Source organism: Amphiprion ocellaris, chromosome 13 (assembly GCF_022539595.1).
Source record: "Amphiprion ocellaris isolate individual 3 ecotype Okinawa chromosome 13, ASM2253959v1, whole genome shotgun sequence".
In the NCBI taxonomy this organism is placed as follows: Eukaryota; Metazoa; Chordata; class Actinopteri; family Pomacentridae; genus Amphiprion; species Amphiprion ocellaris.
Window position 1 is genome coordinate 17798599 of NC_072778.1, and position 16255 is coordinate 17814853.

General features: G+C 40.0%; 1 protein-coding gene across 2 annotated transcripts; it reads right to left on the minus strand.

Moving 5' to 3' along the window:
* Positions 1 to 157: 157 nt before the first annotated feature.
* kdm2ab (lysine (K)-specific demethylase 2Ab) lies at positions 158 to 14775 on the minus strand. Of its 2 annotated transcripts, none has more exons than XM_023282218.3 (23): positions 14582 to 14775; positions 14111 to 14151; positions 12465 to 12603; positions 12117 to 12195; positions 11908 to 11954; positions 11222 to 11400; positions 10816 to 10922; positions 10531 to 10624; positions 9605 to 9758; positions 9361 to 9476; positions 7383 to 7509; positions 6990 to 7273; positions 6788 to 6865; positions 6174 to 6434; positions 5921 to 6049; positions 5698 to 5784; positions 5312 to 5536; positions 4821 to 4850; positions 3449 to 4488; positions 2610 to 2773; positions 2240 to 2386; positions 1820 to 2035; positions 158 to 1697 (listed from the first exon to the last, which is right to left on the minus strand). In XM_023282218.3, exons 2-23 carry the CDS (start codon positions 14144 to 14146, stop codon positions 1516 to 1518), a joined length of 3921 nt encoding a protein of 1306 aa, XP_023137986.1. In that variant the 5' UTR covers positions 14147 to 14151; positions 14582 to 14775; the 3' UTR covers positions 158 to 1515. The 2 variants fall into 2 exon arrangements, with proteins under 2 accessions (XP_023137986.1, XP_023137987.1); XM_023282219.3 differs by lacking the exon at positions 14582 to 14775 and adding an exon at positions 14254 to 14448.
* Positions 14776 to 16255: the final 1480 nt, after the last annotated feature.

Consider the following 16255-nt stretch of genomic DNA (forward strand, 5'->3'; position numbering starts at 1 on the left):
TGAAGAGATGCTGGGTGGAGCCAGGGAGGGCCGACGCTAGATGTAGTCCTCCGGTGCAAATAAAAGGGAAAATAAGCAATACTAATAATGTAATTGTAGCAGAGAGGACATTAATTAAATGCATGACAGGACATTAATTAAATGCATGACAGGTACCCATTGTTTATAATTTTTTTTATTTTACTTGAAAAATAACACAATTAACATAAAGTGAAAAAAAAGCTTCTGAAAATAATTACAATGCTACAGGATTCCCGTTTTAATAATCTAAAAGAGGAAAAACACATTTACACAAAAGTATATTTTTATATACTTATATTCATTTTAAGGGATATGGCCAGGACAGCAGTCTGGGAGGAGACCTTTGATAAAGAGCCATAACACTGTAAGAACAAAGAAATGAGCAAACCCCAGAACAAAATTATACATCTCTACAATGAATTTGACAAAGTCAAGTGAAAAGTAGATAATCACATTTTCATCCATGAAAATAAAAGGTGTATCAAAGAGGAGTGGGGGAGCAGTTTCACCTAGAATATTTTTGCTCTAAATGTTGTCTCTGTACAAAAACAAAGCAAGAGGAGTTTGGAAATAATAGCACCTGAAGTCTAACTGTTGTTTGAAAATGCACCATTTATATGACACTTTACCCTTGGTTTACCCCCTGCATTTAATGCAACCTGCCCTTTGTCGGGGTGAGGCCTTGTTGCCATGTTGATTGCCTATTCACAGTCTTTTTACCTTCTTACCCCCTCAGTGTCCATTTGTAGTTACCAAGTAAGCCAGTGGACTACTTCATCCAGTATACACAGGCCACTCCAGTAGCTTGTCTGAGGAGAAACTTCTTTCACCTTCAGTCGTCTTAAAAAAATCTCAACGCATGCCTGCTGTGCATAAAGCATAAATTATCAAACAACTAAACACTTTCTCCCTGACAAAAACTATCTACTTGAAGCACCCAAATGTAGCTGAAATCAAGTAAGTTCAAATGTGTAACACGATAAATAAGAATTTAAGGGGTATCAGCCAAACAGAACAATGCAGATGTATCCCAAGGATGAAACTCAAAGTCTGCTTATCTGTCTCAACGGAGGAGAACGGGAGTCAAGCCTGGTATATGTCTAAAAACGAGTTGAGGACTTTGTTATCCACAGGATGTGCAGTCTAGTACAGCTAATTAATTGCCCATGCTTTCCCACTTCCCGCATAACAAAAAACAAAAAAATTTTTGCTTTTTCCACACAAAATGAACTCTAAAAAGAAAAGCAAAAAAGCTCCTGAGTCTCTTTTTTTTGTTACATGGGAAAAAATATATTGAAAAGAAGCATTGCTCCAGCTGTGACAACCCACCAGTGAGTAAGCCCTCCCAGTTTAGACCCCACCCCTCCTTTTACGTGACACAGGTGCATGTGAGCTTCCTGTCCTCTGTCCTTTGTGTCTCACAGATTCACATCAGGATCCACTGTCCCTGCTTTTGCATCTCAATTTGCCTCTGCAGTGAGAGAAGTCAGGCGCTTAGGATATCCGCTGGATCAGTTTTTCATCTGATAGGCAGTAGAGCGTGTTGACTGACAGCTCGGAGATGAAGGCCTCACAGGCCTTACGGGAGACGCCTTTACAGCCTCGCAGATCAAGCAGCGAGATGCAAGAGAGACGGCGGAGATACTTCAGACACGTGTCTGTTAGCTTACTGCAACCTGGGAGAATAAAACACAGACACTTACATTCTGCTAAAATAAATCTTATGCAATGTGTGCATGCATGTTTTGTTTCTGAAAATGACTGTGTTGCCCTTTAGCTCTTTCCAACAATCTCTCACCTCCCAGGTTGAGTTCTGCGAGTGTGTTTCGGGTGGACGAGCCCACTGCAGTAAGCAGGTTGATGGAGTTGTCGGTGAGGCTGTTGCAGTGGGAGAGATCCAGTTTTGTTAAATGGGGCATATGACGGATGACCAGACGGAGAGTAGAGTCACTGATGTCCAGGCCTGCTAGTCGCAAACACTGCATGGTTCTCAATTGGCTGCGATTGTCACAGCCTGGGCCAGAGGCATCATTGATCAAGAAAGAGAAAAGAATACAAATGCAGAGAAGTTTGATAAGAAAAGGGTAAAACAGAAGTAAAATAAGGAGAAAAGCAAGAAGTAGAAAGCAGGGGAAAATAACACAAATCAATGTAATTACTGCATAAACTAACAGGTGATTACATGCATATTTTCACCCCGAGTTCACGTTTTCCTCACCTGGAGGGGTGACTAGATCCCTGATTTGAGAGTCTTTGACCCCATCAGCATACCGCAGGTCTAGAGAACGGAGGAGAGGGCAACCAGAGGAGCAAAGAGCTGAAATAGACGACCAGGAGCAACCTGCCAGCATCAGATCCTTAAGCCCTGCAAAATGGATTTTGATAAAGCATTTAGTGCCATAAATATGTTGGTGTAAAAGAAATGTACTTTGTCATTGCATCAGCTTATATAATTCATTGTGTATTAATGCTGCAGTATTTATTTACGAGCAGAATATTGTCCATTTCGGAATTTGATAAAATTCATGTTGAAGTAAGTGAGTGAGCGGCTGCATGTATGTGAGTGTGTTGTGAGAGTGTGTGTGTACCAGGTAGGCGGCCAACAAGCCAGTTGAGCTGTTTTTTGGAGATGTTGGTCCAGGAGAGGTCAAGTGTGACTGGCTGTCTCTTTATGATACCTGTCAGGGCCTGAGGAGTAACAGTGCGCTTGATGCTCAGGTCAATCCGAGCCCAAAGCCGCTTGTCTAAACACCTGTGTACACAGAACATCAAGTACATCAACAGCACAGTCCATCATCTAGTTATCTATTTTCACAGATATAAGCCACTGTGACACTACACACTACTTTTCATCAATAAATTATTTAAAGTTAAGGACTGGGAATTTGATTGCATATCAATAAATTCAAATCCAGTGTTCAATCTTTGCAATCTTGTCAATGTCACCTTTTAACAAGCAAAGGCATCTAGTTAAAAAATGTCTGTTTTCTTAATTAGAAAAAAATACTACAGCTTTTAGTACCAATATATTTAATGTTCACAACATGAAGATGTGATAAGCAGCATTAAATAGGAAAAGATAATTTAACATACTTGACACATTTCATTCACAGCTATAGCCTGATGTACTTAAAAAGACTGGATTCAGGGTTATTAAGTTAATCAGATTAAAATCTTGATATGATACAAAATAATCCGCTGGATAATTTCACTAGAGAACAGTCACCAATCTGCTTAACTACAAAACACACAGTTCACTCAGATGTGTAGTAGTACTCTACAGGGCAGAAGGGGCAGTCGGCTAAAAATGAGAATCCTGTTAGTACGTTTTACATTTCACTTGTTAATGATGAGAAAATAAAGGCTCGATAAGAAATTTGTCAGCATCGGACCATGATGAAAAAACACACCTGCTCAGAGGTCTTACCATTTGTACCAGTTCTTGCAGACAGCCATGCAGACGCAGAGATCTGCTCTACTTAGGTAACGGAAGACAGACACCCACACCTCCCTCTCACATCCCGGGCCACTCCCGATGCTCTCCCTGTCTGCCTCACCCCCTCCTTCCTGCAGGGCAGACAGAGGGATGCGCAGATGGGGAAGCTCAGATGTTGAAGAAGAGGAAGCGCCATTGCTAAGTTTCGCCGGCCTGCTCAATCTTGTTCTTTTAGAGGCATCGAGTCTTTCTGGGTGAGAAGCGCGGGAGTCAGTGTGTCCACTGCGAGTGTGTGGTGGTGTGTGCCTATTTGAAAGTTGATCAGGACAGGGACCTCGATTTCTAATGGGGGGTCTGACAAGGGCTCTGGTCTGGTTGTGTATCGTGGAAGTGGCAGTTTGAGGGGCGATAGCCTCTAATTTGGGAACAATGGCTGATGGGTCTCGCTTGGCTCTGGTTGGCTTTTGGAGTGTCACTTTAAGATATGAGCCATCTTTGTCCCCTGCTTGACTGTCCTGCTGCATCTCCTCCTCCTCATCTTCCTCTGCACCATTTTGGTTGGCCACCTCACTCCCTTCTTCCGCTCTTTCTTTGGCTGCTTGTCCTCCCCGCCTCGACTGTGGCTGGTTCTCTTTATCCCCTCCCCTCCCGCTGTTCTGCACGCTCTCCTCTTCCTCCTCGTCGTCACTGCTGCTGCTGTTGGTGCTGCTGCTGCTGCTGTCCTCACTCTCCTCCTCTAACTCTGCATGGCTTCGACCGCCTCTGATGCCTCTTCCTGCTCCTCCCCCCCGCAGCCTCACACCTCTTCCCCTCCCTCTGCGAGGCTCTCCTTTGGGCTCAAGTACCAGACCAAGGGAAGACTGCTGCTGCTCGAAGGATCCAGTCCCTCTTGGAGTGTTGTGATAAGGAGCACCACTTGCCCAGGTGGAGCCCCGGCCTCTGCTCTGAGGTAGTCTGCTCGTTGGAGAGCGCAGCCGGGATAGCATCCTGGAGCCCAGCAGCCTGGAAGAACGGCCTAGAGAAGACTGTTTCTATTTCAAAGAAAAAGGCAAGGCATATTTCAAACATAAAATTAAGTGTAACTATAATATAAATGTAATATGTTGATTACCATCACATGTAGCAGCTAAAAGGTTTGTGTTTAAATTACGAAACGAGATTCACAACTTAAAGCTGCATCACAAATACAGTGATGTTAAATACACTGTGCTAAATGTATTTATAAACCCCAATCTCATGGAAATGCAAATTTGCCAAACTAAGATGCCTGGATGAAATGATGTCCTGGAATACTACTAGATATCTATTGTGGAACTCTTTAAATGCAATACAGGATTCCATCAACAACAAGTTCAGTGCTTACTGTTAAGATTTTGCTCCGCTCCAGTTTTATCTGCAAAACACAGAGAAGAGGTCAAGAAATTAAATACATGTCAAATAGATGTTATGCATCTATTTGACATGTATTTAATTAAACACAGCCTAAGTTTTTATCTTCTGTTTTCAGTCTGAGTAGGTGCCAATAATTACATATGGCATCTGCCCAAGCAGTTTCAGGGTAACTAAATGTTTCATCAAGGTAATGCTAAGATTAAAACATCTTGACTGACTTAAACAGATCAAAATCAATGTATAAACTGAAAAATAGGGTGTTCTGTGTAGATATCGTACAACAGTGCGAGCAGAATTTCAGAATACATCTTTTTTTTAACTCATTAGGACAAGCACATATGCTGAATTGTTCAAAAACTTTAAATCAATACCTTTTTCCCTACAGCCCAGCTAAAAACATTTTGTCAGTACCTGCCATGGGTCATTAAAAACACAGGAAAATTCAAAGCATCTCCAATTTACCCTCTTTTTAAGTCTGAGCTCCAGTGCACTTGCTCTTTTGCGGTTCTGTTGATGCTGCAGTAGTAGTTTTTGGGAAGGTGGTGGTGCTGTGGGTCTGCCTGGGGATCTGCTACGTCTCCCTCGTCTTGTACCATCGGCCACACCGATGCCTTCCCGGTATGCAAGTTTGGACTGTGGCAAGGAGGTCGAGCTCTCTGACTCTTCACTTTCCTCATCACTGGAAGACTGATAACCAGGTGTCATGTTAATTTGGGTATCAACAATAACTAGAGGGCAACTGGAAGTCATTGAGAAGGAAATTTTGCAAGAAAAATAGTGTCTTAAATGAACTGAGAACAGCAGCAGACAGAAAATGAAAACTCTGCAAGGAGATTTGTATTTAGTACCTCTGATGCCGAGTCTTTGCCTTGGTAACATTTAGGACACTCCCAGCAGCTGGGCAAGTCCTGATTGATCTTCCCTTCTCCAGGTTCCTGAAACAGAGAACAGTTAAAATTCAGAATAGCAAACATGAAACCTGACCTACAAATGCAACATTGCAGCGGTAAACAACCAATGCAGTAACTGTGTAACGTATCACAATCTTTATGACACCAGAGGCAAACGTACCTTAACGCACTGACGATGGGTTATGTCAGAACAGACAGAGCACTCCATGAGGGAATGAGTGCTGGGATTAGATTCATCTGATTCTCCCTCTCCACATATTACACATCGTGCTGTGTTTGGCAAGGCAGGCTGGAAGACGGACAAAACGATAAGGACATTTTAGTTCTAATTCTGATACAGATAATGGCCAGACAGAAATAGGCAGCATTATTGATGCGACATACACAAAACAGTAATGGCTACAATGTCTTACCGCTAGACACTGTCTCATGACACAGCTCTTCTTCATACGTCCAGGCCCACCAAACTTCCTCATGTCATAGCAGTATTGGCAGTTGCCACACTCCTTCCTGCAGCAGGCAGCACAGCGCTTGCACCTCACCCGTCTGCGCCTCAAGGCAGAGATGGAAGAGCGTTTGTTGGGCCTCTGACCCAGAGGCTTGTGGAGGGGGGGGGGCAAGCGAGGACGGTAAATAACAGGTGGGGGGGGGGTGGGTGGCTGGTACCATGATGGCTTTATAAAGTGATCGGCAGGAAAGGGGTAGAAAAAGATTGTTAGGATCCTGTGCCATAAATACATAACAGACATAAAGGACAAAATCATTCAGAACAATTTACTATACTTAAATACCAGTATTTAACGATACTGGTATTTACATACTGAAATTGAAGCTAAGTAAAAATATATATTTTCCATGTGATTAACAGTCAGAGTATTTTAAGAATAATACGGCAAGAAATTAGGTTAACTGACGCACTTATTCTAAAGGAGCCGTATTTGCTTACAAACCGACATTATCTTATCTTTACAGGACTATGTTTTATGTACTCCCAGATAACACATGCTAAAATTTGCTCCCTGCTCACCCTTTTAGGCCAGCTGACAATAGGCTCTCCAGTGTAGGCTAGCTTGTGGTTGTCACTGGCACGCTCCTTCAGAACAGCCTGGACAAAAAGTTGAGAGGGGAAAGGAAGCAGCAAGACAAAAAAGTTAATTATCTGTTACAATAAAGTGTAACCATTGGGAGTTCATTCTGAGTTCTGCATAAAGAATGTTGGTGACACCTACCCTCATATCCTCAAGCAGAGCTGCAGCATTCCTAATGCCTGCAGGGACACATTTTTTGTGGGTTGGCAGCTCCTCCAGCTTCCCTATGAGGTTCCATAGTCCCTCCAGCTCAAAGGGGGTCAGCACATGCTGAGGCATGATAACTTCAGCTGTCTGTTCTTCTTTGACTTCTTCGACTACTTCCTTCTTTACCTCGATCTCCACGATTTCAGTGTCACTGTCAAATCCATTTGAGGTGCCATTCCCGGTGTGCTCACTGGTTTCAAGGTCAGCCCTGGTCAGCCCTGAAAAGAAGGTTGAAACTCATGTCAGTGTTCACAAATTCAACTGTCTGCGTAACAAAGAAAAAATAAATAATGAAAGCAATGTTGTCTCCTGCTGACTCATTCTTACCTATGCCAAGAGAGTATTTCTGGAACTCAGGGGTGAGGTGGGAGACACTGGTCAGACAGTAGAGGTATCTCTCCAGGACATACCAGCACATCTCATAGTAAAATGGGTAGCGGAACTTTGCTGGCACCTAGAGGAGAAGCACAAAAAAGATAGACTGCTTAATAATAATGGTATTGCTGTTTCAAGTATATACTGTGTCTGCAGTTGTTTTATGTTTTTTCTACATCAATACATGTGTTCCTGCTTCTAAAGCAACTCTTCTCAATGAGAAGAATGTGTCAAAACATGCACAGGAAGAAGTGGCGATAATATGGTGTGAGCCCAGTTGCAGGTTAAAGACCCATCTGTGTCTCTTATCGCAACCTCAAGAAGAGCAATCATAGTGCCTGAAAACTGTGTGTCAAGGACAACTAGACTCATGTTTTAGCCCAATTAAAAAACACACACAAAAAAACACGGAGCTGTCTCCAAAGGACTGGTATATATTCCAGAAATGGCATGATTTTGTGTTACTCTGTAACACAAAATTATGGCTTTCGGCAGGGTCCATTTGACGTAAATGTCGTTATCTGCGAGGGTCCAAAGGCAGCCCAAATATTGTGACTGTGTAGACCGTTGCCAGTGTAAGTGTGCAGACAAAGCACGTGCCATGAAAAGATGCAGTGTTTAAAACAAATGTTTGATATGAGGAGAGACTGTACGAGAAGATGCTTGGTCATCCACTACTTTACAATTTATTATTAAAAGAGTTATAATTAAAGTAGTTGCTGCTGGACTTCAAAGGAGCTTTGTTTGCACATGTTTTCATCAAAGGAGCCCAAAGTATGATTTCAAGTATGACTAGAGCAGGGTCCACAGTCTGTCAAATGGCCTGAGCACACAGATGTGGAAACCATGAATTGGTCTTTAGTCTGACTCAAGAGTCCAGCTGTTACACCAAAGAAATGGGAGACATACATGACACGAGGTTACTTAAACTTCATTATCCTAGGAGCTTCAGGAAAAAGCAACTGGACTTTTCTCTCAAATTCTTGAAATTTCACCTCTCATCCAAGAGGCTTCATCAGTTATAACTGTCTGATGAGGGGTTTCAGATGTGTACAGTCACTCCCAGCTCCATGGCTAATAGTCCATTGTTGTGCCTGGACTAGCAATCTCTAAACAGAGGAGGGGGTCTACAACACCAGTTATCAAACACCTGTAAGGCATTTCTGAGATCTCTTTCCAGAGAGTTTCACCATCTTGAGTCCTGACCTGGCAGCTTCATGTCCATTGTTGTGTGAACTGGCTGCTTCACAGCTATTATCAGTGTTGATTGGTTTAACAACCATTTACACCTTGAGACCTGTGAATCCTTGGCCATTAATGGGTTATTAGCCATGTGAGCTGGAGGTGAGTACACACATCTAGAAGTTCCTTATCAGTCAATGACCTGAAGAAGTCTCTTGGATGATAAAGAGAAGTGCAGTTGCTTTTTACTGAAGCTCCTATGATTGCCATGACCTGAGTGGCAGATAATATAAATAGATATAAAGTATAATTTTGTTGCATATTTCACTGTGATTAATTCAGTCACAGCAGGATGTGACTCTGTTTTTAGTGTCCCAACAACCCCCCGGTCTCATGTTAAGCAAAATAAAAATAATTGTAACAGGTTGCACTCCTTGATGCACACATTTTTTATACATGAGAAAAAAAAAGAGCACTGGAATCAGATTCTTATCATCCTCAATTGGTACTGCATTTGGTATTAGGGGGAAAAAATGTGTGGGCTAGACATTCATAAAGTTAAAAGTCAAATATTTGAGTAATATTTCTGTCATCGCAGTCTTTAAATTGTGAGTAATTCCACACAACTTTGAATTTTGCCTTGCATAACCACAAAATCTGAAACAATCATCAGTGTGGCTCAGGTGAGCAGTTGTACAAAAACAGCAGTAAGATAAAATGTTGATAGTGAATGTAAGATGCTGCTGACCCGTGTGCGATCCTCAATGTTGTAGATGTTGAGTTGCATAGGGATGTTAAAGCTGTGAAGGAAATTCCCCCCAAACACCAGCGTGTCCTCCGGCGTGTACACAGCATGGATCCACCCTACAACATATGAGACACAGGATGTTAGAGGAATATACTGGTCGAGTGCCAGGAAGAGTTTAGAGGAAAAAGTAGAGAGTGAAATTAAGTGTGTTTGAATGTATCACTGCTGTATTAAAGCAACAGACCTGATGGTATTATAAAGGTGTTTCCCTGCTTGAGCTCTATCCTCTGACAGTCATGACACTTGTCCCCCAAGAAGATGTCTCCCTGTTTTCCTGATAAAACCCAGTTCTCATACATCTCCAGGTTTTGTGGTGTGGGTGGAATCAGCCAGAACACCTGCAGGTGACACAGGTAAATTATCATGAATAGAGTCTGCTTTTAACAAATACATGCAGTACAAGCCTTATTTAGTCATTTCTGATTCCAGTCTGCCATCAGTGCAGGCTGCTGTAGTGAGCACTGCATCTGATCAGACAGCTCTGACACTACATTAAAACATCACCGCTGTTTTATACTGATTTAGACAGACAAATAAAAGATTCAAGTCAAATGTATAATCTCCGTATTTTAGATTTAGTTATGTGATTCAGGCTGTAGCTAGAAAATAGCGGGTTTACGTTGAGTCTAGGTCTAAGTAACCCAGAATACCATACATAAACATTTTTATTCATCAGAATGATTATTCTCTTCATGACTAGCTATTTTCCATTTAATTGTATCATGAATAATAATACAGTCAGAGAGAGGAGATAAGTCTGATGTCTCTCAAAGATCGTCACATTTAAACTGTCTGTTGTCATCTCTATTCTATCACAGGTAAACCTGAAAATTGTCATGCATTGAAAGTAATATTGTATGTGACATATTTGCATAGTTTATACTTTTACCAAGACATCTGGGCTAACATCTGAAAGAGCATCTTTGAAAAAGTAAGATGGAGTGTTGGCCCAAGACCACATTTAGATTTATTCTGACAACAGGACTGAAAAAAATGGTTGTTCCTTGTTTTCCACCTTGGGTGCTTGTAATGGCCAGGTGGAAACTGGCCACTACAAGCCCCCAAATCTTAAAACCTACGGTTCCAGTGTGGCATAACACTGACACTGACCTTTCCTCCACGCAGAATGTGGTACCAGACGGAAGTACCTCCAAAGTCAATGTGGAAATCTGTGAAGCAGCCTTGCACACTCATGAGACAGTACCTGATACAGGTGGGGACGAAGGGAATATAAGATGTGAATTTTAGATAAAAACAGAATAAAGACATTGAAAGAAAAACAAACAGGCAACAAGAGACTTTAGAGAGTATATAGATGATGGAACAATCATGGCATTGAATCTTAATTATTGTACAGCAAATGGTATATGTTACTGAGGTGTCTCATTTACTCACTTTTGTACTTTGGGATAATGCATATCTATAATGGCATTCGTGGAGTCCCTCTGTCTCTCTTTGAGATGGCGGGGCCACATGTTGTCCACCCAGTCAATGAGATCCACCTGTTTAAAACACACAAAACATAGGAGTATTACTGATAACTTACAACACTTTCTGTATGTAGACAAAATGTTATTATTGCAAACATGCCAATGCTCTATAGCCATCACAGCAGCAAAAACAAAATCAAGCTGGTCTTTCTGCATTACACAAAAGAGGATTTTCTGGTTATTCACTTGTTTGTGACTGACCTGTTTTGTAACAAGTAGTGGTGTCCATTAAAGTCCCAAAAGGACATTATCTACATACACATATAGTTTGCTGTAAAAGCCCTTAAGTGTGTAATTGCTGGCATTCTCACCGAAGCTGGGCGTTTGACCAGATTCTCCAGTCTTGTGTGGCTGAACTCCAGGCTGATGACATTGTAGAGTTTTTCTCTTTCTGATGGTGGAGTCTCATAGTAGCGTCGCCACTGAGCCATTGACATCTCAATTCCCTTCTGGGTGTTTACATCCATAACATCTACAATGCGTCGACTACCTGTAAGAGAATTAGAAAGTGTTTAAACACTGAGATCACTGTATAAAATCTAATGCCAGTGTAGTTTCAACAGTCAACCTGTCCAAATAGCCACTGTTTCTAATCAGTATTCCTGGCAACAGTAGACCAACTGAGACAGATAGAAATGTCTGATATCTGGTACTTAAAAAAAAGATAACATACTGGCTGGTATTAACTATATTTAACATAAACCACATTGACAAAATGTCCTGGCACAGTTAATTTAGATTTGTTAGATTTTTTTGTGCTCTGGACAAAGTATGTAATGGTGATACTGTCTCTAAATGACCACAGACTTAGTTTAATTTGTGTCCTGCAATTCCTTCTTAATGATCAACTGGTGAAGTCACCAATACTGTGAACATGCCAGCCGGTCCAACTGAGTTACATGGTCCCACTCTACCAGTAGCAGACGGTTGGCATTTTACATTTTGTGTACAAACAGTTAAGCTATTTAATCTGAAAGGACATAAAATAGGGACTTACCAACAAACAACTTGACATCACTCACACTAAAGTCAGGGTCTGGCATTCTACAAGAGAGAAGTAATTCTTTGTAATTTTTTACTTTTCGTTTTTTGCACATACACATTCAAACATGTTTCCCGTCATGAATATAAAACTAAAGAAATGTACTGCTGAAACTGGAACGATAATGTGTTCTGAGATAAAACAAAAAGTAAACAGTTTCTTACTGTATGCCAAGGCCATCCGCTGTCTCAAAGATAATGGGGTCTCTGAGCCCTTCCCTCTGTATGTATTCAAAAGTAAAATCTAGACAAAGGCACACATAATGACACAGACAGTTAGAAACAAAACACAACTTTGGTAGACAACTTCAAATTAAAACAACAAAACTTAACCAGTTTGAAGTGGCAGAGGTACTTCAATGTGAAGACGAGTGTGAAAAATTCTCAGAATCATGCAACAAAGCACAGAGTAAACATAGTTTGCCTTACTTTACATGGCACTTAATACAGTCAGGTATAGTTTTATTGAAATTATATTCCAAAAATCTTTTAATTGATGAGCTGAAATCTCACCTTTACCGTCCATATGTTTGACTAAGTCAGAGCCAAACCTCCCACATTCCAACTTTTCATCCAGGTCAAACATTCGTTTCCCTTCAATTTCATCATCTGAAATTCCATCATCCTGGTAGCGGCGCCGCGTCCCTGTACGCTGAAGACATAAGAAGGTTTTTAGATAATTTCTATATCAGACATGAGCAATATGATTTGTGACGAGCAGGGAGAAATACGGGATGTTTTATTGCACTGATGGTATTTCAGTGCCATAATAAGTTGAGTTATAGCAGCTTCTCAGACAGACAGCAATGCTAATGTCACAGTCACAATAGAACCTAACAGACTTAAGGGATATACTTGGCAAGAAAACACATTAAAGCTCTAAATTCTATAAGGAGTGCTCAAACTCACAATTGAGAAAAAAACAAGTATCATCAATCATTTTTTGCAGAATTAGTCCACAAAGGCCTGATCTTTATACACAACCGAGGGTTTTAATTTATTATTATTATTATTATTATTATTATTATTATTATTATTATTATTATTATTATTATTATTTTTATGCAAATGCAAAAAATCAAGAACCCTTTGCATCATTGCTAAATGTATTTTTAACATGTTGTTTCAGGAGTCTAATTGCTAAAACAGAAGGTAACAACGATGGGAGATGTCCCCTATATCTCAGCAGTTAAATGGACTAAATCTGCCATCAGTAACAAAATGAAAGCTTTCACTTTAGACATGGATATAAATCACAATAAATCAAGCCAAGCTGATCAGTCAGCTCACAATCCAATGAGTACATATGGGGAAACAAACAATACTGCATTACAATGGCAGGGGGTTAATCTTCTACACATTGCCCCCCGCCCCCTTTTAAACACCCCTCCCAGCCATTCACCCTATGCAGCAGACAGATGGATAAAGCACAACATCCCTGCTCTCAGATCACCCCACCCCCATCCCTTTATCATTAATGTAGTAATACCTAAACTGTAATGAGCCTTACTTTTCTAACTTGGGGCTGCACTGTACCCTTTAATTCGCAACCAAGACCATTTAACATTATTAAAGAAGCCCGTTCTGTGGCTTTTATATGAAGTAATAAACCCAGTAAATAGATTTTATAAAGCACAAATACAACCACTCAATGTACGCTTTAATTAAGTTTTGGTGAGTCCCCTGAAATAGCCAATAAACGATGGCAGAAAACCCTTATTAAATATATCATATTTTGAATAGATTTTTTTAATTACCCGCCCCTCAAATCACTAGTTTCAATAGTGTTCTGAGTACACACTGTAGTTTGAGAGTTTTATTACTTTACAGCAAGGAGGAAACGATTGAAAGGAAGTGAAACAAGATCACACCACAAATGCTGTCACGTTAGACAGTGGACTTGACCCTCTCTTGAACCCAGTCCTTAGACAGGTTCATTGCCGTTATTATTGTGGCACACAAAACAGAGATGGACCACTGCCGTCACACAATGTGCTAAACAGAAAACGGGCCTTTCCACTCAAACACGACAATTTACATTAACCAAACCGCTTCGTGCTCATTAAAAGGCGAACACACGGATGAAAAATCCACTTCAGTCGCACTGTAAACATAAAACAAGTGATTCGTGGAGGTAACAGTTTGGTTAAGGTACTTACCAGGCGCTTGCTATACCGCGTATGAGGATCCTCCATAATCTCTGGAAGAGAAGCAAAGTTTCGCGTTAAGTTGCACTACGCAATTAACCTGTGACTACTGAAATGTTTCGGTGCGTTTTAAATCCTGTCGGACAGAAACACACCTCTCTCAGAGCAGAGCCTAGCGAAATAGCCCCGCTAACGTTAGCCAACAGTGTTGCTTTAGCCATTAAGCTAAGGTTAGCATCACACACAAAATTACAGACATATACGTTGCTCCGGCGTCACTGTACCAAGACAAGTGCCCATACGAGCGACTGCATTTTAACAGGAATGTTCACAACCACTGTGTCTATTCAGTAACGGAATTCAACCGTTAATGTAAACTAGCTCAGTTCCCAATCCCTTTCATGAGTCGTCGGCTATCGTTGACGCTAGCTAGCTAGCTGACGTTAGCTTGCATACGGCAGTTGTAAGCTTCTTTATCGTTACCTCTGCGTTTTAACTCCTTCTAGACGTAGTGGTCAAAGTAATGTTTCCCAACTACAGCGTCTGAAGCCTCTCAGTAAAGTTTCTCCCCATGTTATGTGATAACAGCTGTGTATACTGTTATGTTTATTATTGTGCGATAAAGTTAGAAGGATTCGACGCTCCGAGCCGCCATTTTCAGCTGGTCTGAAAACACACACACATACACACAAACCGAAAAAAAGGAAAAAGCCAGCGACCCACCCCCACTTACTCGACTGCTCCGGGAAATCAGCATACAGCCGCTCTCATTGGACACATCATGTGCTATTTAAACAAGATTAGACTGTATTAACATACAAGTGTACTTGGTTTGTCTTGCCCTGTATCACGGCTGAACGTTTGGTTCTTCATTAGTATCAATTTAATTACTGCAAGAAATATTCATATCATCTAAGTAGTAAAATCCCCCACAGCATACACGGTGTAAACTATAATTGTACTCAAGTACAAACATATTTGCAGTATAATGAATCAAAGCTTCTCATTATACAGATTTTCCTCTGTTGTATTTGTATGAAAACATTTTATGTTGAAATAATTTAATAGAAACACTTAAGTAGAGTACAGCTATGTTAAAATTATACTGTAGTGCTGTACTAGTGCATTTTTTCTTGTTCTTATTCTTACACAGTGCAGTTTAATTTAATTTAATTTAATTTAATTTAATTTAATTTAATTTAATTTAATTTAATTTAATTTTATTTTATTTTATTTTATTTTATTTTATTTTATTTTATCTTTAATAACTTTAAGTTGTAGGGAAGGTTCCCTCAATGTCCCCTGAAAAACAGAAAAAGATTAACCATCTTATGTTTTGTTCCCTGAATGTTTTACAAAAAAAAAATCAGGAAACCTTGAGAGATAATGCACACCAAAACAACATAAGAAAATATATTTGCTTTATAAAATGTCAAAAAAATTTAAAATAAAAGTAATAAAATTGATAATAAAATGGGCACACTTCTGCTTAATTTGCATGGAAATCTCATTTCAATTTTTATTACTGTTTCATATACACTACCAGTCAAAAGTTTGGACACACCTTCTCATTCGGCGGCTGTTATTTAATTATTTTATACATTGCAGCGTAATACTGAAGACATCAAAACCATATAAGAATACATATGGAATTATGTTGTAGACAAAAAGGTGTTAATAATAAATATTAATCTACAATGTAGAAAATAATACAAATAAAGCATTGAATGAGAAGGTGTGTCCAGACTTTTGACTGGTAGTGTAATCACTTTTATATTACCTTTTACTATATTTGTTTATTTATATATCCAGTTAAAACAGGCAAGGATAAATGTAGTAATTTTCTTTATTCCACCTGTAGAGTTGCACTTTGCATTATTATAATACGCAATGCATCTATACCAGCGTAATGTAAAACCAGTTAGTCAAACTTTTTAAAATGTCTCTGTACATTGTTTTTTGCTTGTTTGCTTTGTTGTTGCTGTTGTTGTTGTTGTTTTACATATACAAGAATGTGTGCAATATCAGTATTTTTAACTCATAGAGAAATCACTGCAATATCATCCTGTGCAACATCAGTATGTTCCTATATAGAGAGTGATCTTTTGCAATATCATTAGTTTCTACATTCAGTGGAATACTTGAATTTCTGCACAT